The 23,103-nt window shown below is 41.0% G+C and overlaps 1 protein-coding gene across 3 annotated transcripts; it reads left to right on the forward strand.

Annotated features, from left to right (window-relative positions):
- Positions 1–9,809: 9,809 nt before the first annotated feature.
- LOC308303429 (zinc finger protein 281-like) lies at positions 9,810–21,512 on the forward strand. 3 transcript variants are annotated; one of them, XM_080747790.1, is made up of 7 exons: positions 9,810–9,939; positions 14,361–14,908; positions 15,176–15,280; positions 15,669–15,791; positions 16,838–16,931; positions 18,418–18,536; positions 19,185–21,512. In XM_080747790.1, exons 2-7 carry the CDS (start codon positions 14,438–14,440, stop codon positions 20,823–20,825), a joined length of 2,553 nt encoding a protein of 850 aa, XP_080603916.1. In that variant the 5' UTR covers positions 9,810–9,939; positions 14,361–14,437; the 3' UTR covers positions 20,826–21,512. The 3 variants fall into 3 exon arrangements, with proteins under 3 accessions (XP_080603916.1, XP_080603918.1, XP_080603917.1); XM_080747792.1 differs by having other exon boundaries at positions 14,361–14,875; XM_080747791.1 differs by lacking the exon at positions 9,810–9,939 and adding an exon at positions 13,704–13,826.
- The last annotated feature ends 1,591 nt before the right edge of the window (positions 21,513–23,103 follow it).

The raw sequence follows: 23,103 nt of genomic DNA on the forward strand, positions 1-23,103 counted from the left end.
ATGTGACATGCTCCACTGATATATAGTGAATGAAAGACAGACCATCGCAAATGCATTATGAAGGTCTGGATTGTCATCCAGATGCAGATGCAATGTGCCATGATCACAATTTGAGATAACTTATCTGAGATTTGGTCACAGGCATCAATGAAATAATGTGTTTTCTATGAAGCTGTACTACCCTAGGCGCAGGCAATGACACAAATGTAGGCTAAACCAATGGGGGTAGTTTTAGGTTTGAGGGAATGTCAGCTGACACATTGAGCAATTTGAAAGGTCAAAGGTCACAGTCAATTATGAAATAACACTTTGTTTTACATAAGTTCTGTCTCAAGTTTTCTAAGATGATGTTGACGTTTGGTATATCTCACCTATGCTATGCACACATGTACAGTAGGTATCTTTTTCTTTTTTTTTTCTTTCTGTATTTTAAATTGTAGGCTGTAATTGGGCTGTAATTACATTCATAAATCTTATCCTTGCTGCAGACAGAGGTGTCCTGCTCCACTCTCAGATTTGAGTGATACTGTTTACATATATTTGACATAAACTAGAAAGACGCCTCAGGGCGATAAGCAACCTCGCCCTAAAGGGCCATGTCTTGGCCATGTGGCCAGTGATGTATATCGGACCAGTTACCCATATATGGAGACCCCTGGTACCCATATATGGAGATCCATGTACTCTACTGTATATACAGAGATATGCTGTGAGGGCCCAAACATGCTTTCTCAGTTATTCGTTATGTGAAAGTTTTGTCTATGACATCTGACATCATACATACAATCCATTTTATGTCCATACATGGAGATCCCTGCTGTAGAACCAGCCTCAGAGATATGGGCTGTCTTGGCCATCTGTTTTGGCCATATATGGATACTGTTAGTGTGGTATGTGGAAGATGTGGCCTCCATATAGTATGTGCATATGGAGTCCTGTTAGATATGGGCTTAATATTGATGACATCACGGAATCCATATATGGGCATAAAATGATTCTGTTAGTGTGGTTCCCCTGACATCACAGTGATGTCAGAGCGTGATGTCAAGCGGAAATCCCATAGGCCGTAAAAAAGTGTACACGTGACAGACAGACATACTTCACATACTAAACTGCGTCCTTCGGTCGCAATAAGAAAACAGTGTACTGAGACAGTATTTGGCTTCATTGTTCTCAGAATCAAGGTCAAGGTGAGCTTTATTATCCCAGAGAGGCAATTTGTTGCACAGCCGGCAGTAAATACAGTCATCATCAACAATCAACACACAAACAATTCACACAAGAAACATAGAATTACAGGTAATTTAGCAGCAGGAACAAATTAGTTCTTAAATTTACTCCTGCATCTTGGCAGATTATATCTGCACCCAGATGGAGGCAACCTGAACTCAGTGAACCAGGGTGACTATAGCATCAGGGACGACTGTATGGGCTTTCTTTGTAGCTCTGACTTTGTACATTTGCGAGAGGTCATTCAGTTTTATGACCGCAATTTCTGTGCACATGCAGAAAATTGCTTCCAACTTGTTCATGTAAAGCCAGCAAATAAAAGAGAATGTTAGAGCAGATCCAATAAAACAAGAATAAAACATTGTCATAAATGTGGTGTCAACATTAAAACGTCTGAGCTTCTGATACATATAGACCTACTTGTATCAATGTCAGTATTGTCAGACAATGTCAGTATTTGGTTCAAAGCTTAACTTGTTCACTTGTTTTATTATATGTACTGTTGAATAAATTCAACAGCCTATGTAGCCATGACTTTCAGCTGGATAGAATGGAGGGAGGTTTCTTTCTAAAGTCAAAATCATTTTACACCAGCCACTAAATTCCTCCATGACTCGACCATGGCCAGTTTAATCATTAGTGAGCATGGACATAATGATAGAATAATCTGAGAATTTTATGTTCTCTATCATGTCAAGATTATCTCTCCACCCTACATCCATGTACGTTGACTGAACCCCACAAGGGCAGCTGATGTTGACAAGACACATCACCTGTGGTGGCCACCCTAACACATTTTTGGAGCTGTTTTGGATCCAGTCTCTAACGCTCAAGAGAACCTGGGTTAATGTAACCTTCCAATGTTTTTGCCCTGATTACTCAGATAGGCTGCAAGGGAATGCATGCAATCATCTACAGTATGTTCATTATTCATCGTATTTACATTCTGATTAATACAGGCAAAATTACCATAATTTTATAATCAGTTAGTGCTGGCTGGCTGCCCTGCATTGGCTCCCAGTTAGTTTCTGTATTTGTTCTGTAAATTAACCCGAATTCTTAACCCCAAAAAATTATATTATATTATATGGAAATTAATTATTTATATCTAGATGCATTTTCTCTGCATGTCATATTGCTATTTTGCAGAATGTGCATCTATAGATGGCCAGGCAGAGACATATAATAATTATTTATGGGAAAAGTCAAAATAAATAAGAATGCATTGTACTGACATAGTATTTCACTACTTTTTCTGTCTCAAGATCAAGGTTAACTTTATTTATCCCAGAAGGGAAATGTGTTGCACAGCCAGCAGTAAATGCAGTCATCAACAACAATCACCACAAACAAACACCAAACAAGAAACATAGAATTATGCAGCAGGAGCAAATGAGTTCTTAAATCTATTCAGCAGATTATATCTGCACCCAGATGGGAGCAACCTGAACTCAGTGAACCGGGCTGACAAGCGTCTGCAAGGACTGAATGGTCTCCCTTTGTGGCTCTGACTTTGTCAGAGAGGTCAGTGGTGTAAAGCAGTGGTTCTCAACCTGTGGGTCGGGACCCCTAGGGGGGTCCCCAAATCATTTTGGGGGGGTCCCCAGATGATTAACTTAATGTTCAACATTGTTTTCTCACTCAACAGTAAACAAACCAACATGAAGTTTAAGTGTATAGAGGATATATGCACGTTTCTAAAGTGACAATTTAAGGATTTTTTATACCTCTGAAATGACAAATTAAACATTGGCCAAACTGTCAAGTATTAGAAGCAGAAATTGTGAAAATAGCCGATCTACATGCTCACAACGCCTCGCGTTGTGAGGCGTTGTGAGCATGTAGATCTGCTATTTTCACAATAGAACAGTGATATACAAAATGTAATGCCTCAACTCTTTCTTGTCAGGGTGAGGGGTCCCCAGTTCAAATATGATTATTTTGGGGTCGCGGCCTGAAAAGGTTGAGAACCACTGGTGTAAAGTAACCAAGTAGATAGATTTAAGTACTTAAGTAAGCTACAATGTTGAGGTATTTGTACTTTACTTGAGTATTTCCAATACTTTTACTTCTACTCCGCTACATCTCAGATTCAAATATTGTACTTTTACTCCTCTACATTTATTTGAACACTTTAGTTATAGTTACTTACATAAACCACTTTAGCCCTATTTTATACTGTGGCTATTTGAAAATAGACGATCTACAAGCTCTCAGCGTTGTGAGCTTGTAGATCTGTATTATCAAACATTTTTGTACTATTACTTTTGGTACTTTAAGTACAATACTTTTGTACTTTTACTCAAGTACATTTTGAATTCCGGACTTTTACTTACAGAGTATTTCTACATTGCAGTATTGATACCTTTACTTAAGTATAAAATGTGAGTACCACCACTGCATTCTGACAATTACTTCCAAACTATTGCTGTTCTTTGAGGCAACCATGCAGCAAATGCAAGAGATGGTTGGAAAGGATTCAATTAAACAACAATAAAACATTCTCAAGAAAGGCTGCAAATGCATACAATTTTCTATAAAACTACCAGAAATGAATATGTAAGTTTCGCCCACATTAGACCAAAATGGTAACCAAGATGATTGTGTGTCACTGTGTGACTGACATGCATGCTCTTCAATCTTCCCCTTATCTTGATGTTACCTTTTGCACTGGACTATAATTTGTATCCTATGGTGAGGACTGGTTTCATGAACGACCTTCCATCAGTCATTTGTGTCAGCAATAAATACCATGCTATTCATTCATGATTAATGAAAGCAGACAAAATGTATTGTACATTCATGATTCAAAAATATGCAACGTCCTATTTTAAATCAAGCCTAAAGAAGTTGTACGAGCAGGATGGTTATAGAATTACGAATCTCATATTTATTTACTTTTAAATGTTTCAACAAAATCAAAGGCTACACAACATTTAGACAGGATTACATTGCAGTGAGTAGCCTACAGTCACTCTAGAAAACAATTAACTTGTTTTCACTTGGTTAAGACCTATCCCTATCCAGGGTCTTTCGCATCTTTTAATAAACAGACCAAATTTCATAAAACTTTAGAGATGCATTTTTATGAATTGAGATGCATGGCCTCAATAGTGAGGAGTATACCTGACGGTAGCGTTTTTAATGCACCAATGTTTTTCAATGTCATTTGAGGTTAAACTGTATTTCCTCACTTCTCCAGCGCCTCAGGGCAAAGATGATGGATCGATTGAGAGTGAATTGAGCAACTCCAGAGGAGACAGAATTATGCGTTTGAGACATGAGCAAATGATAAGCAAATTCTGTTAGAAATTTCACACACACACACACACACGCACACGCACACACACACATATATATATATATATATATATATATATATTCTTATTATTTTTTACATTATATTGAGTTGAAGAAAACTCAATATATAATATATCACATGTAGGTATTGCAGGAATCGCAATTATCAGTGATATAATGATTTATATGGTCAATGTTGTGCAGCCTGCACAATAAACACCCCTGATCCCTCTCCTTGCATCACCTGTCCCTTCATCACTCACCCTTATCCCATCCCTTACTCTGGAGTCTCTGGACCCACCTTTGCCCTGAAATTCCCTAGTGTCTGCAGCCAGGTAGTCTTGGAGCAGCACCTGGCTGCAGACACTAGGGTCCTGTTGATGTCCACGGGAGACAGGAACATCAACAAGTGGCAGGAAGTGACCTCACAGTGTCAAGTGACTTCATGCCGCTTGTGGAGGTCACGTGACGTCTCTGCCTTGCAGTCCAAGGCACTACAGTCCCTTTGAGCCGCATTGTCGCTATGTGTACATGTTATCTTTTATCTTTTAGACAACCCAACTCTACCCCCTAACCCTAAACAGAACCTCCATGGGGTAGAGCAAGAAAGAGGTGTGAGGTCACTTCCTGCCACTTGTTGATGTTCCTGTCTCCCGTGGACATCAACAGGACCCTAGTGTCTGCAGCCAGGTAGTCTTGCTGAAATTGCTCCAAGCATGGCTTTGGTACTAACTTGCAACCAGTCTCCATTTCAATCCTTGGACTTTACTGACACCTTGTGGTTATAAATATTACACATCTAAACAACAGGGAGAGCATGATTAGGACGCTTGAAACTTGAAACTTAAAGGGATAGTTCACCCCAAAATGTTTTTTTTCCCCTATCAAGCTGCTCACCCCATGGAGAGTTGAATTCATGGATATTTTTTTAGTTTTTTTTTTAGTTTTTGTCGCATTCCTAAGCCAAAAATGTGAGGAGACTCTTTGTGTCTCAGACTCTCCATAAAGCAGGCTCTTTGTGTCTCCATAGGAAACCACTGCTGGTCATCAAATTATTGGCTTAGGAATGTGACAAAAACAACAAAATATCCATGAATTCAAGTCTCCACGGGTGAGCAATCCAAAGAAAAAAAGTAATTTTTGGTGTGAACTATTTCTTTAAGACCATTTTTCCCAAAAAGTGTAAATAGCCAAGCTCAAGAGCCACATTGCAACATGTGAGCTTATAGATCTTAGATTTTCTTTTTTTGCTCATATCATGCCAACTTTGGAACACCATGGTTCAAGTCATTAATTAGTCTCAACATACAAATAACCTATTAAAAAATACCATTATATACTTGTACATGTAAATTCAGTCGTCGAAATGTGGTGCTTCCTGTCTCAGCGTCACACAAAAAGTGCATATCTCTGCTTCTGCACATTCTATTTTATGTCTATATATCTAGGCTAGGGTAGGGTAACTGTTACTGCCTACATGCATGTTTTTTAAATGTCTCACGGTATATTAGATTACAAGTATCATTTCAACTATGTATTCTACAAGATAAGTTATTTGATTAATACAAACATCACTGCAAGAAATTAATTCTACAAATACTGAACTGCAGTATAGTAACTAGTCAGGGAGTTAGATATATATGATCAGTTTAGTTTCCTTTTGGTTACAAAAGAACTACGGTCAAACAAGGCCACCGGCCACGAGTCCCACGACAATATCTCCTCTAGATTTCTCAGATATGCAGCTGGCTCATTGCCCACATAACAAACCTCTTCATCAGCCAGTCCCACAAGATTTCATTTCAAACTAGCGAGAGTTACCCCTCTGTATAAAAAAGGGAACAAAATTAGACCCTGGCAACTTGTTTTGACTTTGTTTCTATTCTATGTTCCATCTCGAAGGTTAGAGGTTGTATATGAACAGGTCGATTAGTATATCGCAGAAAGAATACTAATGTACAAATTCCAATCTGGCTACTCTATTTGACCGACTACATGATGTGAGGTGGACTCGGGAAAAATCCTGCACCTCCAAATGGCATTGACGTGCACTAAGATTTGAGGCATTACATTTTGTATACCATAAAATAAAATAGCAGATCTGCATGCTCACGGAGGCGCTGTGAGCATGTAGACCTGCTATTTTCACAATTTCTGCCTCTAATATTTGACAATTTGGCCAAAGTTAAAAAAGTCCTTCAATTGTCACTTTAGAAATTTACATATATACCCTCTTTACACTTCAACTTTAAGTTGGTTTGTTTACTGTGAGTGAGAAAACAATGTTGCACATTAAGTTAATCATCTGAGTGACCCCCCAAAAAATAATTTGGGGACCCCCCTGGGGGTCCCCCAAGGTCCCCCACAGGTTGAGAACCACTGCTCTAAATCACTCTGTACTGATTGATAAGTTGAAGGCAATCGGTTTTGAACTTTTGATAACACAGCAGGGAACTGTAGGGGAGAGAACAGGTGGTGGATGTGAACAGAGCCATGTCCTCCCCCTCCCAGTAGCTGCAGCGTTCCTCAGGGAAGCATACCTGGGACTGGGCCTTTAATTTACGTTAACAACATGACATCAGCATGTGACTGCAATTTGTTCTTGTTCGCGGATGACTCAGCACTCCAATGACAAATTGTCGGTTGAAAAAGCCCTTTGCTCTGAGCTCTGTAAAATCTGCACATGGCTCGCTGATAACAAACTCTCATTACACCTGGAAAAAACTGAATCCATTCTTTTTTGGTTAAACTCAATAAGGCCACAGATTTTACAGTCACAGTGGCAATTTTATCAAAAGGAAAGGAAGAAATTACCTACTGGGTTGTATCAGAGAACCACCTTTACAGTGAAAAAAATGTAACAAAGGTACTCCAAGTAAGAAGATATCAAAACGGCAAGAAATGAATTCTACAAATACTGCAGTATAGTCAGGGAGTTAGCTAGTGATCAGTTTGGTTTCCTTTTGTTTGAAGATGATTTTAAGCCATGGTGACATCTGGTGATGTGTTTAAAAAAACTACGATCAAACAAGCTATTGGAACAGGATTTCCTTGTTAGTCAGTAGAAATGCACAGAGGACACTAGCTGGAGCACTCATCCAATGTAATTTTGACTATATGCATGCACCTCATGGTACTCTAGCACCTCAAAGGCATTAAAAGCAAAACTTCAGACCTCTCAAATCAGGTTACTACTAAACCTCACACCCCTGCTCATTATGCTGGGGTGGGATGGCTCAGGGTAGGTAGAGGTCAGGACATAGTACAGCAACTTGCAATGTGACAGGTTGGAACCAATGCCCAACTGTAACACCCATGGGCACAACACCAGAGAGAGCTCCACCAGTGACCACCACTGATCTCATTCCCCTCCAGATTCGGCACAAGCACAAACATGGGGATAAATTAATTCTACTATTATACCACCAAAATGTGGAATGGCCTACCTACCAACAGCCATCAAATATGACTCCCTGCACAGCTCTCCTTCAAAACCGCCATAAAAGAGCACTTATCTGCAAATTGCGACTGGACCTAAAAGTCTTGGAAGTCTTCAAGCTTGCCAAAATAAATTACCCCCACTGTTTTTCTATATACACTTTTACTGCTCCTCCTAGTATTTATAAATCTCTTTATTGTATGTCTTTATATGTCTTGATGAATTGAACACACAGGACCACAATGGAAACATTTATCCTCACAGAACTCACAGTATAGGAAGGAATGACACCCGCCTTCTGTTGTCTTGTTTGCTGTTGAAAAGTAGTACTAAAATGCACACCTGGTTTACTGATATGCAGACTGGGGCATTTCAATGCTAATAAGTAGTGCAGCACTCACTCCATGATTCACTGGATTTCACACATTCAAATCAGCAAGCCTGAGAGAGTGAATGGATGGCAGAAGGTGTGAATGGCTGTTTTTCTTCTCCAGGAATGACTCAATAGCCTATCATGACATGAGTGACTGGTCAGTCTACAAGTTTGCCCATGTCTAGTTTCGAGCACTGGTTCCCAAACACTGGATTGGGGCCCATGTGTGGGCCGCGGCCTTACGGGTCCCTTAATTTTCGGTTTCCTAATTCCTACATTTTGTTTTTAATTATTATTTATTTATTATAAAAAAAAAAAAAGACTGGGAACAAATGGCTTAGAGTACTGATCGAACAGCAGATCAGGAATATGCTACCGTCTATCTATCTATCTATCTATCTATCTATCTATCTATCTATCTATAGTATCTATCTACAGTATCTATCTATCTATCTACTTTATAGACAGAAAACAACATGAGGTATACAGTCAGACATTTGAGCTAAAAGGATGACTCCATCTATGTAATCAATTCATCAACATAGCATCGAAATATCACAATACGACACCTAAGGGCGAAAAGCGATGTCTTGGCCATCTGGCCAGAGATGTATATTGGACCAGTTACCCATATGGAGACCCCTGGTACCCATAGATATTCACAGATATGGGCTTAATATTGATGACATCAGGGATCTCCATATAGTGGCATAAAAAGGATTTGTTCCCCTGGCATCGGAAGCTCAATATCTCCATATATGGGCATAAAAGGGTTAAGGTTCCTCTGGCATCACAGGGATCTCCATATATGGGCATAAAAGGGATTTGGTTCCCCTGACATCACAGTGATGTCAGAGCGTTCATTACTTCGGTCTATATTAGTATTTAGTAGTTTTTATGTCCAATGTATTTGTATTTAAGTTCATGAAGTTAACATAAGAACATATAAATGCATTTGAAATTAAATAAAAATGTTACTTTTCAGGATTCCAATTCAAAAATAGCAAACAATAATTTAGGATTCAAATTCCAAAATAGCAAAAATAGCAGTCGCACTGCGACGTTTTGAGCTTGTAGATCGGCTATTTTTGACTGTATAGGCCTAGGCCTATGCATTGTGGCCCTCTGGAGTGAGTGTGAAAATATAGTGGCCCTCTCCATCATCAAAGTTGCCCACCCCTGCACCCCTTCTGACTGTGGCGTTATCCCCAAATGTCACCAATATAAACACTCTACTACACACACACACACACACACACACACACACACACACACACACACACACACACACACACACACACACACACACACACACACACACACACACACACACACACACACACACACACACAATTACCAATACCCTACTTACTACTACAGTAGCCTACACACACATCATACTGCAGCAAGCCTGCGCCTGTCTCCTCTCACGACCCGTCCGCTACCATTACCCACAATTCCCCGCGCCAGGACAAGATGGAAGGAAGCAGCGACCGCCGGAGAACAATGTTTTGGCAATAAAAAAAACCCTTCAAAGCGGCGAGGAGCGAGGGAAGAAAAAACACGCACAATTGCGATCAACTGCGGCCATGTGCAGGTGAGTGGCGAATGAAAGTCACGTTTATTCCCGACCTATGGCCGGAACGTGTCGAGTTTTTAAGCAAACTCGAAGCTCCAAAGCCAAGCATCATTGTTTCTATTGCACGAGCCGTCGCTCGGCTGGACCGGAAAAAAAGAGCAGATGTCCAAGTTACCGACGCGGCGCGGCGCAACGCGTCGATAGCTTGGAGATCTGCTCTTTTTTTCGGCCGAGCGACACCACCGTACCGCGGGGTATAAACGTGGCTGTAATGCGGGTTTTTTTTAGTTGTAGGGGCTAGCTAACAGCAGGCTAAACGAGCAGTGGTGGAAAAAATACTCAGATATTTTCTATACATTACTATAAGTAAAAGTATCAAATCTGCAATGTAGAAATACTGTTTTAAGTAAAAATACAGAATTCAAGATTTACTTGAGTAAATGTACAAAGGTATTGGTATCAAAATGTACTTGAGGTACCAGAAGTAGAAAGTACTCATTATGCTGAATATTTATGTCCCATTTCAAGTTTTCAAATGTATAAAATAGCAGATCTACTAGCTTGTAGATAGGCTATTTTTAAATGGCCAAAATGGGCTGTGGGTAATGGTATGTTTTGTAATAATAATCAAAACCTACAAAGTAACTGAAGTTTCCAAATAAATGTAGTGGAGTAAAAGTGCAATGTTTGCCTCTGAGATGTAGCAGAATAGAAGTAAAGGTATTGAAAATCGGAAAGGCTTTAGTAAAGCAAAAGTACCTAAAAATTGTAGCTATGTAGAGTACTTGAGTAAATGTACTCAGTTACTTTCCACCGCTGCTAACGAGCAGCTAGCTCGTGGTGCCAGCTTGCTTGATTGTTGTTAACGGGGGGAAGAGCTTTAATACAAACCTTTCTCTCGACCCCAACACAAAATACATGAGAGCACGGTTTCAACTGGGGAGAAAACAAGTGGCGGCGACGCTATACTCGCGAAAACACAAAATGTATTTATGTGGAAGCGAGCGAAAGGTCCGACCGTGTGTATTTTTGTAATTAGCCTTTATAAACACAAGCGGTCCAGAGAAAGGAGATCGGTGTTTTGTATTTAAAAGCTGCATTTTTGGGGGGGAAGCAGCAGCAACAACGTCGGGATGTAAATACTGGAGTCCGAACGGAACGGTGATGTATCGGTAAGTTTAAAACGATAAACTCGATGAATGGAGCCTGATGTAAAAAAAAAAAAAAAAAAACAACCGCGCTATAATTATAACGTCGATAAATAGAGCAGCAGTGCAGATTTGATTTCACGAGTCTCATCAAAGCTCCCACTGTGTGAGAGTGTGTGTCGTTGAATTGGCTTGAAAGCTATGCGAATCGGTTCAGTTCTACCGTTTTTGTTTTGTTATGAATTCGGTCGGTGTGGCGATTTAGTTTTTCGGTACATTGTTATTGTTTACAGCAGTGGTTTTCAACCCTTTTACATCAAGGTCCCGTTATTTATTCGGCGTTTGAGCGACGGACCAACAGTTGATGAGATTTAGCCTCTCAGACCCAAATCGTAGAATATTTTGTTATCGTTGGATAATATTTTAGCCACATTTCCATCCATGCTGTATTGATGTGTGGTGCCATAGCATAGGAGAGATAACAGACCAACGTTGATCAAGTTAACAATTTAAGTAATGCTGATGTTTAACAATAATTTAACTCTTAAAGTAAAATCTTTAAACACTAAAGAGTTAAAGATCTATAAGGGTCCATTTGGTTACCAGCTCTCCATCGTTTAGCTGGGGACCATCTGGAATCCCCTCAAGGACCACCGGTGGTCCCCGGACCACTAGTTGAGAACCACTGCATTACAATAATAACGCTGCTCTGCAACCCGCAATTGTGTGAATATATTGTGAATGAGTGTTTACATGGTATATGCCACTGGGATCAAATGAACCTCGGTGTAATGGTGTGATTAATATAGACACTGTATTATGTATTATGATTATGAACTACCAAATGGTTTTGCGCCGGGACCGTTAGCTTCAGCCGATTGTTTTGGACCAAGGACGCAGAATGGGGATGCATTGATTTCGTCTCATTCAGGGCTAACTGGCTAGCTTGCTATGCTAACTAGCTGGCTGAGTAACGTTACTACTATGCATCACAAAAGCTCATCCGCTTTTGAAAATTTCTATGTCGCCTACTACCAGCCAAATGGTCGACAGAAGTCGACACCTGAAACAATACAGTCCCACACTTATCCGCGACCCACGTCCTGCTTAGATATCAAAGTATTTCGGCGTCATTTTTACTGAAATCACACGCATTAGATTTGACCTAGATATGGTTTGTTTTAGGCGAGTCTATTGAACCGTTTAATTTGCCTTAAACCGAGGCTCAAGCTTTTTTCTCATCTTGGTCTCACGAGCGAGGTTGGAAGTGTTTGTTTGGAAGGAACGTGGCGAAGAAGAAAAACGGTCCAGTATGTATATTGCAGTAACATTTTCATTAAGGGTAACATGAAAGAACCGATCTTTGTTTGGCTACAATCCAAGTCCCATGTGATTACAAAATGTCGTAGGCAGACACGTGACGAGGATGTAATATTTCAAAGGCATCACTGAGACTTTACCATAATTATATTTAGAAACGGCAGAAGTTTGACATTTCTTTCTTCCAAAAGATTGTCTTGAAGTCATGGAATCCTCCTCATTGATGATGGATACAGATACATGTGACGCAGGTGAACCTGTCACTTTTAAGAAGTGGGCACTGGTGAACTGGGCACGTTTACGAAGTGGGCACTGGTGAAGTGGGTACTTGAAGTGGGGGCCTGGTGCATATCTGTGTGTCTTTGTCAATCCCTTAAATTCAGCCATACCCGCCATGGCAAAAAGGATACTTATTTTGTAATAATATTTTTTTTAAAGCCAGACACCAGACCATGTGTAGACCTATTTTGTTTTTCAAACTGCTGTTTGTCTGAGAACACCACACAGAATCTGCACATACTGCTGTACATGTATGAGCATGTGACAAATTATGCCTTTCAATTTTAATCTTAATCTTGCATCACCTCTGTACAGGAGTTTAAATAAACAAAGGAGTAATGGTGTTTGGTAGGTCACTCAAATTGATTGGTGGGGCAACCAACTGAATTTGGATAACTATTTCATACCAGTCTTAAGGCTACTAACTTCTATGATTTGTGAATGACCTATGGTAGTTGGTGATGTAATAATTACCTATGGACACACAACATTTCTTTGATGACTCCTTCTGTTCTAACACAATAAGGAGGGCAGCTGTAACTTGCTTGTTCCAATCCAATATTTATTGCATGCAGGTAACCTAGTTGGGAGGTTAACCTTTGGCTTGCTTATTTCATTAATCTTTGATCTATTTTGGATAAAGATTGAAGCAGACCGTTTTGGCTCCCTATTTGTTTAATATTTTATGGTGCTAAATGTACCATAACATAATCTGCCTTGGGTTAATATTCACATTCTCTTGGTGAAGTCATCATGGGGTTTGAATTTCGGTCATAAAACAATCTTTTCTCCAGTGACTATTTTCAGTTCAATTTTTTCCAGTAAAGCAATAATAACATTTTGACTAATAAAATAAAGGTGACGCAAAGTTTATAGATTTTCGACTCGTGCTCATCTCGACTCAAAATTCTTTACCAAAAAAAAAGTTTGAATGGCTTATTCAATAAGTCTACTTGCAAATACTGAGTCGATTAACATCCCTAGTATATATAAATTAGTTGTTGCTTACTTACTTATGCCCATCAACCTTTTCATGGAGCATAGGCTGTTGATCACAGTCCACCAGAGTCCTCTATCCTGGGCCTTCTTTTCCAGTTCTTTCCATGGCAAATGGTTGTTGGCAGGAATATAAATGATATCTTCTAGTCACTGCAAATGGTAAACATACAAGAACATCTGTTGTCTTTTAATACACACGTGTGGGTGAAATTTAATTTGTACTTGATTTATGGGCGACATATTGACCAAAGTTCTAACATACATTTTGAACCCACCCTTCACATGAAATTAACTTAAGCCTATGTGATTTGAAAGTCAATTTCAGATTGTTTTATTCTGTTAATTGTTAAGCCCTAGTTTCCAGTAACCACACACCTGAACACTACCTGGTGTTGCAGTTGGGTAAATCCAATCAAATCATTAGTGGGTGACTAATGGGACAGTAATAGTTGTCTGTTTAGGTATCTTGTTGGTAGCAGATATCTTTCCCTTAAAAAAACATTCAATTTCTGCAGACACTTTGTTTCATTGTTCATTTCATTGTCATTGTGGTAATGACATTTTCTTGTTCCTTCAAGCTATTTTTAGCATTTGGGTCCCAGTGCAAAAATGGCTGTTATTTGAATTAATGTTTTTGTTTTACCCATCTGCATTTCTGTGTACTAAACCTAGACATTCTCCCTTCTTCCTCAGGATATTCCTCCCCTGCATTTCTTTTTAGTCTTTTGTTCCACCCCCCTCACCCTCCTGCACCAAGTAAGAGCCCCACCATGAGTATTATCCAAGACAAACTAGGCAATGAGTTTCTGCGCAACGGTGGCATGGACCCCAACTTTGCGCCAGGCATGCTCATGTTCAGCCACCTGCCGCCCGTCACCAGCTTCACGAGACTGGCCACCCAGTCTGTCATGAGTGAGCTGCCACAGGAGATGATCCTGAAGAAAGAGCGAGATTCGCCTCCTGAACACCAGGGCAACATGGGAGGCTTCCTTCACGGCATGGGCATTAAGCAGGAGCGGCTGAGTGAGCTGGACTACCGCATGCCCCTTTATGGCGGAGGTGGTGGAGTAGGGGTGCACTGTGCTGGAGCGGGAGCTGGGAAAAGTGGCACTGATATGCTGGAAATGTCCTTTGGCAACCATCACAACCATCAGAACATGCTTCTGCACGACCTCAGCCTCAGCAATGTCCAGCCTCTTGGAGATCCGGTGAGGGACATGAGGGATGAGATTGTTGTTGTGGTAATTACCGTTATTGTTTTAAGAAGTGCCTCGACCCATGTACTATTTTGAGGCTCTGCCATTATGTCATGGTCCTACACCATGGCTTTTTAATAACTGCTATATATTTTTTTTTTTACTGGGGGGAGGGGTTGCATATTTATTTAAAAAATCAAATGTTTTTCAGTCGGGCAGTTGAAAATAACAGATTTTCAGTGATGGACGCAGTCGACAAAGTAGTAATTAGCCCGTAAGCTGTGCTAAACTTTGTCTTTGCTTTGTTCTCAGATGTCTGGAAGACCAGGTAAAGATCCCAAAGAGGCATCGGGTAGAAGAGGGCGGAAGAACAACGGAGAGGGGGGCAAAACCCGGCGGAAACGTGGAGATGCAAAGGTTGAAACCTTTTATCATTTTAACTGATCTCTTAACAGATTTCTTGCAGAATTATCTTTTTTGGATGATGGTATTGGTTGTATTTCAGCTTAGTCTTTTCCAACTTCCCAGAAAAGATCATACCGAATTATGTTTTGTGTCATTAAATGGTGTTCTTTTGATATTTTTATTCCCATTTTTACTCTTGACTTTATTTAGAAATTGTATTATATATAGATTGTATTGTTTTATCTATAATGTTGTGGAAGCTTGGAGTACAATAATTTAAATTAACTGCAATGTTGCTACAAGCAGTCGTATGTGTATATGACAATATACACCTCTGAACATTGGTAAAAGTGGAATGGTTAGCAAAATGGTAAATCTTTTATATGTTATTCTCCCATAGGCCATGATGTTGGATCCAGATGGGGCCTGCCTGTCTCCCAACTCAAAACCACACATCTGCGAGCACTGCAATGCTGCCTTCCGCAGCTCATACCACCTACGAAGACATGTGCTAATACACACAGGTGAGAAGCTCTTGGTGCCTTTGGGCCATTCTCAGCCACAGTCTCTATTTTCCCAGCATTGAGTTTGAGCTTAGCCATCACAGATGAAAAATGTGCTTCATTTACCTTTTTATTAATAAGACAGAGTATATTGTTTTACATGGCATTGAACATTGCATCAGTCCTAAAGAGCTGACAAATCAAATATTTTAATTAGAATATTGCCATGTTAGAATGTAGACTAGTAACTTTGCAATATGCAGCCATAGTTAGTGATTGGAAATGGCTGTGTTACTGAATGGGACAGTGGAGTTATATTAAGCCAAATGCACCATCACCAGGATTTATTTCTGCCAGAATAGTTTCCAGCGCTAAAGACAGACCTTGTATAAAAAGACCTTATGTAAAATCAGACAAAGACTGAACCTTGGAGATGAGTCAGTTATGAGTCATGGATTTCAGGACGTATTAGTCATTCCCTTTGCTGGGAATTATAATACACATGGCTCTTTGAACTTGATGTTGGCTTGGATGCCGCAAGCCATTCCCTTGGTTTGTCATAATTGCTCTTAATAAATGTAACTTGCATCTGACACACGTCTATGTGATCCCATTTTAATTCCTAAATTACAACTTGTTATAGTCTGCTAGCCCGGACCCCAGTTTTTTCTTGTGTACTTGTACATTTATTATACATGAAAAGATTACGTTTAAAAAAAGTGGTGCTTTCTTATTTGCCAAAGAGTCATTTCATTTGACATTATAATGTACCATTCATTCTCAACTCTCGGCCTGGGGACCGTGACCTTTTAAAAAAAGAGGGGAACATTTTTCTTAATACTCCCAACTCTAGTCCAAGATTAGAATACCCTTGGTCAGGACCAAATCTGAACTTCATGATAATTAAATAAATACAAGTGTGTCAGCTCAGCTGGGTGACACATTGATGCATTTGACTTTTGATACATTAATTTATCAGATGTACACGGTCAGTCATCATCTGTGATGCTGGGCTCTAGCCAGGCTGACGTTTAATTAATGTGGTGAGTGTGTGATTTGTACTCTTGATCGCACAGGTGAGCGGCCTTTCAGATGCAGTCAGTGTAACATGAGCTTCATTCAGAAGTACCTGCTGCAGCGGCACGAGAAGATCCACAGCGGTAAGTCCCTGAACTTTTTCTTGAAAAACGGACGCTAAAATAAAAATCTTTCGTAAATATTTTATAAAAAAGATTCAAAAATGACCACAAAAAGCGTAAAATAATGATAAAATAATCATATGACTGTTTACATCCCGTATCAAGAATAGAAGATGGATGTAAACAAAGTCAGCCTGACAATGGCCAAAATGAGTATTTTATGGTCTTTTGGCTTTTTGTGGTAATTTTTTTATAGAAACACATATATGAATCTTAATCTCTGTTATAAAATATTTTTGAAACATTATTTTTATTTTAGCGTTTTTCACAAAAAAGTTGACTATCTCCTTTAACTATTGAAAAATAGCAGATATACAAGCTCACAGCGTGGCACAGAGTGCCGTGCTGCAAACTTGTAGATCTGCTATTTTTGAAAAGTCGTGAAAATTGTGTGCAAATCTTTGAATATGTGTATTTTTAGAGCGAATGTTTGTAACTCAGATTTTGCATCTGGGGTGTCCCTGGAACGAAATATTTTGAGACAGGGGGGGTCCGTGGCCAAATACATGTAATTTTGGGGGTCCTTGACATGAAAGAGTTTAAGAACTACTGACGTAGAAACGTGTTTTTCAAAAAACCTTAGAAGGATTTAGAAGACACTTATAGAATCGGGTCAAAATATTCAAAGACGTGCACAGATTTGAACGATTTTTCAAAAATGGCAGATCTGTGAGCTTGTATATCTGCTATTTTTCAATAGTTAAAGCATAATATAATGTGTACCCGGTCTAAATGGGTCAATCAGAAACTCTTCAAATACGAGTGGGCAAGGATGCCTTAAATACACACACTTCACACTTCAACAACCCACTTGGCTGTTGGTGCAGATTTGCCCAACCAAAATGGTGAACGAACTACACCATTTTTGAGCTCCTTGATTCCTGCATTGCCTTTGTTTCAACTGCCCTCTCAGAGCTGCGAATATGGCTAAAGTACCTTGTCATAAACACTATCTACTGCTTAAAAAAAAAAAAAAAAAATTTGCATAATTTACTAACACCTTGGACAACACACTTTCTCTCACTCATTATTAATTGTCAATAGCTGATAGTGTAGCGTTGTTCTTTTGGTATATAAGTTATCTTTAAAAAAAAGTCCCTATTAATCTTCTGTTTAGCCATTTAAATATGCCATATTTGCCAAGTGAGACCTACCTCCAATAACTCCAGAACCACCGTTCAACCACCTTGAGAGCAGGGGATTGTTTTTGCCCCAGGAACCAAAATGGACCTACTGTAGGTTCCAGCGTTTGAAAAAGCGAAAGGTCCCTTGTACCAGCAAAAAGTTCCTGTGTTTGAAAAGGGGCTATTGCTTGCTTAGGGGGGCTCTATCAAACCGTGTCAACCTTTGGTTAGCCACCCTGCCCTCCCATTTGCCACAGACAGAATCAATTTATGGAAGTGATCTCCAGCCATAACATGGTTTGCTGTCCCTTTTTTTTCTGCAGGGGAGAAGCCTTTCTGCTGTGATGAGTGTAATATGCGCTTTATTCAGAAGTATCACATGGAACGGCACAAAAGGACTCATAGTGGAGAGAAGCCATATCGCTGTGACACATGCCAACAGGTAAGCAATATCAAAGTGAAATCACTTTAACCCATTCATAACGGGTACACATTATTGTGTATCATTATTTTATGCTTTAACTATTGAAAAATAGCAGATATACAAGCTCACAGCGCGGCACCGAGTGCCGCGCTGCGAGCTTGTAGATCTGCTATTTTTCACTGGTTAAAGCATTCAATAAGGCCTAAATGGGTTAATATCTATAATTTTCAGTGTTTGTAATCATTTATTATATCACGTGCTAATACATGCTGTCGCTCCATGCCTGCCTGCTGGCCCTTGACATTCAGACAATTATGAGTATTGGTTGGATTGGCCCTTGCTCCCCCTAAATCTGTTGTTGAATTAATGTAGAGCCTCTGGGACATTTGCTGCGAGGAACCTGTTTTTGGACATAATGACTTTTGTAATATAATGTGTAATTTACAAACAAAATGTGGTTAAATAAGACTTAGTAACATTTCTTACATTATAGATGTTTTCATCTGTTGTGTTCTGCTGAGCAGATGAGCAGCATGTGTCTTGGCACACCAACATTACACCACCTCATCAAGGCTCATAATGAGTTCTCTTTCCATCTAGTACAAGGAAATTAACCTCAATTCTCTGTCTCATCTCCCCTCTCTCTCTGCCTTATATTCTTTTCAGTTTTTCTCTAGAACAGACCGGTTACTGAAGCACAAGCGGACTTGTGGAGAAGCCATAAGGAAGGGCCTGGACCCCAGCATGCTGGAGCTTAGCGAGGCCGAGCTCGGCCATGGCAGCTATTCACTCACTCAGGGAAACGCCACTGCCTCTGGACGCAAGAAGACAAAGTCTAAAACCGGGGACGGCGGCGAACGCAAGAGGAAGAAGAATGCGGCAGCGGTGGCAGGAGGGGGCTCATCATCTGGGACGATGGCCCTGCAGGACTTCAACATGGAGCACCCCACAGGCTCCGCCTCCACCATGCACGGACGCACTCCCAAGCTCGTCTTCAAGAAGGCCGGTCGCAAGGGTCTGGACAAGGGCCTCCTCTCCCTGGAAGATGGTGCCGAGTCATCCACCTCGCTCCATGGGCAGAAGCTGCTCTCCCAGAAGCCTGTCTCCATGGACCATGTGGGAGGTTCAGCCCTGGACAACATGGGACTCCTCCAGGGTTCGGGGGTTTCCAAGCAGGGGCCCCCCACCACCACCACCACCAGCAGCAACTATGATGACGCAATGCAGTTTGTGAAGAAGCGGCGCTACCTCCAGGCAGCCAACAATGACTATGGGAGCGTCTCGTTGCATATGGCACCCCAGGTCAACAATGTCATCCAGGGCTCTCTGGGGCCCGAGCCCACACTAGCAATGCTGGACTCCTCGCCGCTAGACCTCAAGCACGACAAGTCAGGCATCCCTGACGAGGTGCTGCAGAGTCTGCTGGACCATTACGCACACAAGGCTGAGGCATCGCACCACCATGACGTGAGCTTTGACCTGTCAGACCACCCGCACCACGTCGACCTTCAGCCAGCCGCGCCAGTTACACCTGAGCTGGAAGATGACTCGCCCAATGGTGGCGATAAGACAGCAGTGATGAGCGAGTACTCAAAGTTCCTGCTCCAGGCCCTGGAACGCACCAGCCATAGTGGACCATTCCCCAGCTTGGGCCACAGTGGTCCCTTCCCTGTCCAGCTCTTGTCCAGCAGTTCCAGCCCCACTGGCCCCCTCTTCTCTGACAAGCATATCTACACCACGTCCCCGCTGGAGTGTGGCTACCCACCTGCCGTCTCCTCTCCTCTGCCCATCGTCTCCACATCCACGTCCACATCCTCCTCCTCCAAGTCCCACTATGGCATGCTAGTGGGCTCTCCTTCCCACCCAGGCTACCACCTGGGCATGGAAACCACCAGCCACCAGCAGCTCACCCCATCTCAGGAGCTGACCGAGCAGCTGGAGAAGCAGCACTCCCCTGGTGCCTTCAGCCTACCTCCCCAGGACCTGACTGCCCAGGGAGATGGTTCTAAGGCACAGCAGGCCAAGGCCAGTGGAAGCAATGCACCCGCCAATGGCTCCAACTATCCAGACCTGTCCCCGCTGGAACCCCCCAAGGAGGCGTCGTACCAGATCGAGAACTTCGCCCAGGCCTTTGGCTTCAAGTCGGGCCGCCGCACCCCTCTGAGCTACAGTGATCCTGGGGCGGAGGTCGACCACCGAATACGGACTCCAGTGTCAGAATTCTCAGGGTATACCAGTTTGTTAGCTGACGTTAGTGAGCCAGTAAGTACAGGATCGAAAACCCCGACAAGCCAAAGTTACAGATAAGGGTCAAACGAGGTGGGCCCAGTTGGGGGGCCGATCTATTACAGTCCATGCTGTCCCTATACCCATCTTAATTTTGTTTGTGTAGCGAGGTCACATTTTTTAAACACTGCCATTAAATGTTGATATGAAAACTCTACCAGGGAGGGTCTTCCAAGGCCTCAAATGCAATTTTTTAAAATATTATCTTTTTTTTATGTATTCAGTCTCTTGATTTCTGTTTAGAGTAGTGGGTATGAACGTAAACCGTAGATTTAAATGTAATTTAAAGAAGTTAGAGATTAGCTATAAACTTGCTTGATTTATTTTTTTCCTCTCTCTCCCTTGTGTTTTACCAATCATCATACCGTTGTAAAGTAATAATGAATGATGTTGATAATTTCAATAATGACATTTGTGGCAGGGAAAGGCCCAGAATTCAAATGGCAAAAAAAGTATATATTGTCTGTTACAAGAAACGTATTATCTCAGGAAATAGGCAAAATTGTGTAATACGACTGTGTATTGAGATGCAATGAGCACACTTTCTACAGGTGTACTTTGTGGCTACAAAGCTTTTTTTTTTTTTTTTTCTTTCGTCTTCAGAACAAAATAATGAGTTACAAGATCTTCCGGTTTCTACTACATTTAGCTTTGTCGAGATTATGGTACTATTGTCAATGTGAAGACATCCGCTGAAATGTTCTGTGATATAAGGCCACACACATTCTGTATACTTGAGGTCCCACATAGTATGTTTGGTACACCAAGGGAGGAAATTTTAATCTGACGACTTCTGCTCATCCGTTAATGAAACCTGCCTAAACGTGCACTCCGTATGGTTGTGCTTGCGAGCGGCCCTGTGTCAGATTTGGCCATGGCAAACTACATGAACTCAAAACCTCTCATTCAGGGGAATGGTACATAGGCATTATGGTCCTCTGTCTTTAAGCCTGATTTACAGTGGTGCAATGGTGTCCCACTCCAAATATACAAGCTCAGTTTGTCGCAATGTGTTGTGAGCTTTGTAGATTGTCGATTTCTGGTGTCGCCACTTTACAACTAAGAATAAATTGGGCATACCGTAATAACGCAGCGGGCAACAGTCCATCCTGAACTAATAATCTCTTAATGATATCTGTATACTGTTCCAGACTTTTCCCCCACCACTTTTCTACTCTTAGAATATAATTATATAATTTATATTTATTATAAATATGTAATTATATCAACGCCATTACTGTTCTTCCTTTTTGTTTTTGTCAATGGAATCAAACAAGCACTTTCTAAACAACTCATTGAATACAACAACAAAACCCTTTCAAATCGCATTGTGACAAACGTGATTATTATGCTTATTGTTATTTTAAGAGGAGAAAACTGTGAACGGGCTGGGTGGGAGGGGTGGGTGGGTTTAGTTATGGGCTGACTAGGCATGACTGTGGGCATTTAGATGTATTTTGTTGGTATTTCAAGGGTGGTTGCAAAGGATGGATGTTTGCTTATTTTTTTATTTTTTGGGACGGTTCGTCAGGTGATGTACAAAGATTTGCCATAATTTTGTTCTACAATGTTCTGAGAGTACCTCTTTGTATTTATGTTGTCTTGAGAGAGGTGCTAATATGCTGGAACTGTGTGTTTTTAACCCCACTGTTGAAAATGATGACTGCTGGATGCATACCCAAAACCCTTTATTTATTCTCGACTAGCCGCAACAAAACCCGGCAACAGATGTTTTTGCAACTATCCCCACAACCCCTCCACTCCCCTTAAGTAAAGACAAAATCTTTCAACTCAACAGAAGTACGAATCGCAAAGAATGACTTCAGTGATACATTCTGAAAAGTTGCGGTATATTTCTTCCCCCCCCCCCCAATGCAGTCCTGCACTCACAAGAATAAACAATGGCCTTCTTTGTCTTCCGTGGCTAAAGCCATTCTGTCCCGGCAGCCAGGGTTGATATTTAATTTAGTTCATTTCCTGTGAGCCCCCCCCTCCCCCCCTCCCCTCCTATGTCTGTGAGCTCCACAGCCAAGAGAGACTTTGAAGCTGCTCAGATTGCAGGGAACAAAGACTGACTGACCGGCCACTTCGCTCGAAACACACAAACTATGCTTTTAAAGGAAAAAAAAATAGTGTTTGAGAGATGGAGATGTGAAAGAAAAAAAAAACAATAGGATTGACCTAAAAATACCTCATATCACTGAAGCGTAAGAAAGCAGGGACACACGTTTCATGTATGTAGTCGAAATAATTGTAGTATAGGTTCGACATATTGTATAATCCTGTAACACGGCCTGTG

This window comes from Nannobrachium achirus (genome assembly GCF_963921795.1).
Source record: "Nannobrachium achirus genome assembly, chromosome: 18".
Lineage (NCBI taxonomy): Eukaryota > Metazoa > Chordata > Actinopteri > Myctophiformes > Myctophidae > Nannobrachium > Nannobrachium achirus.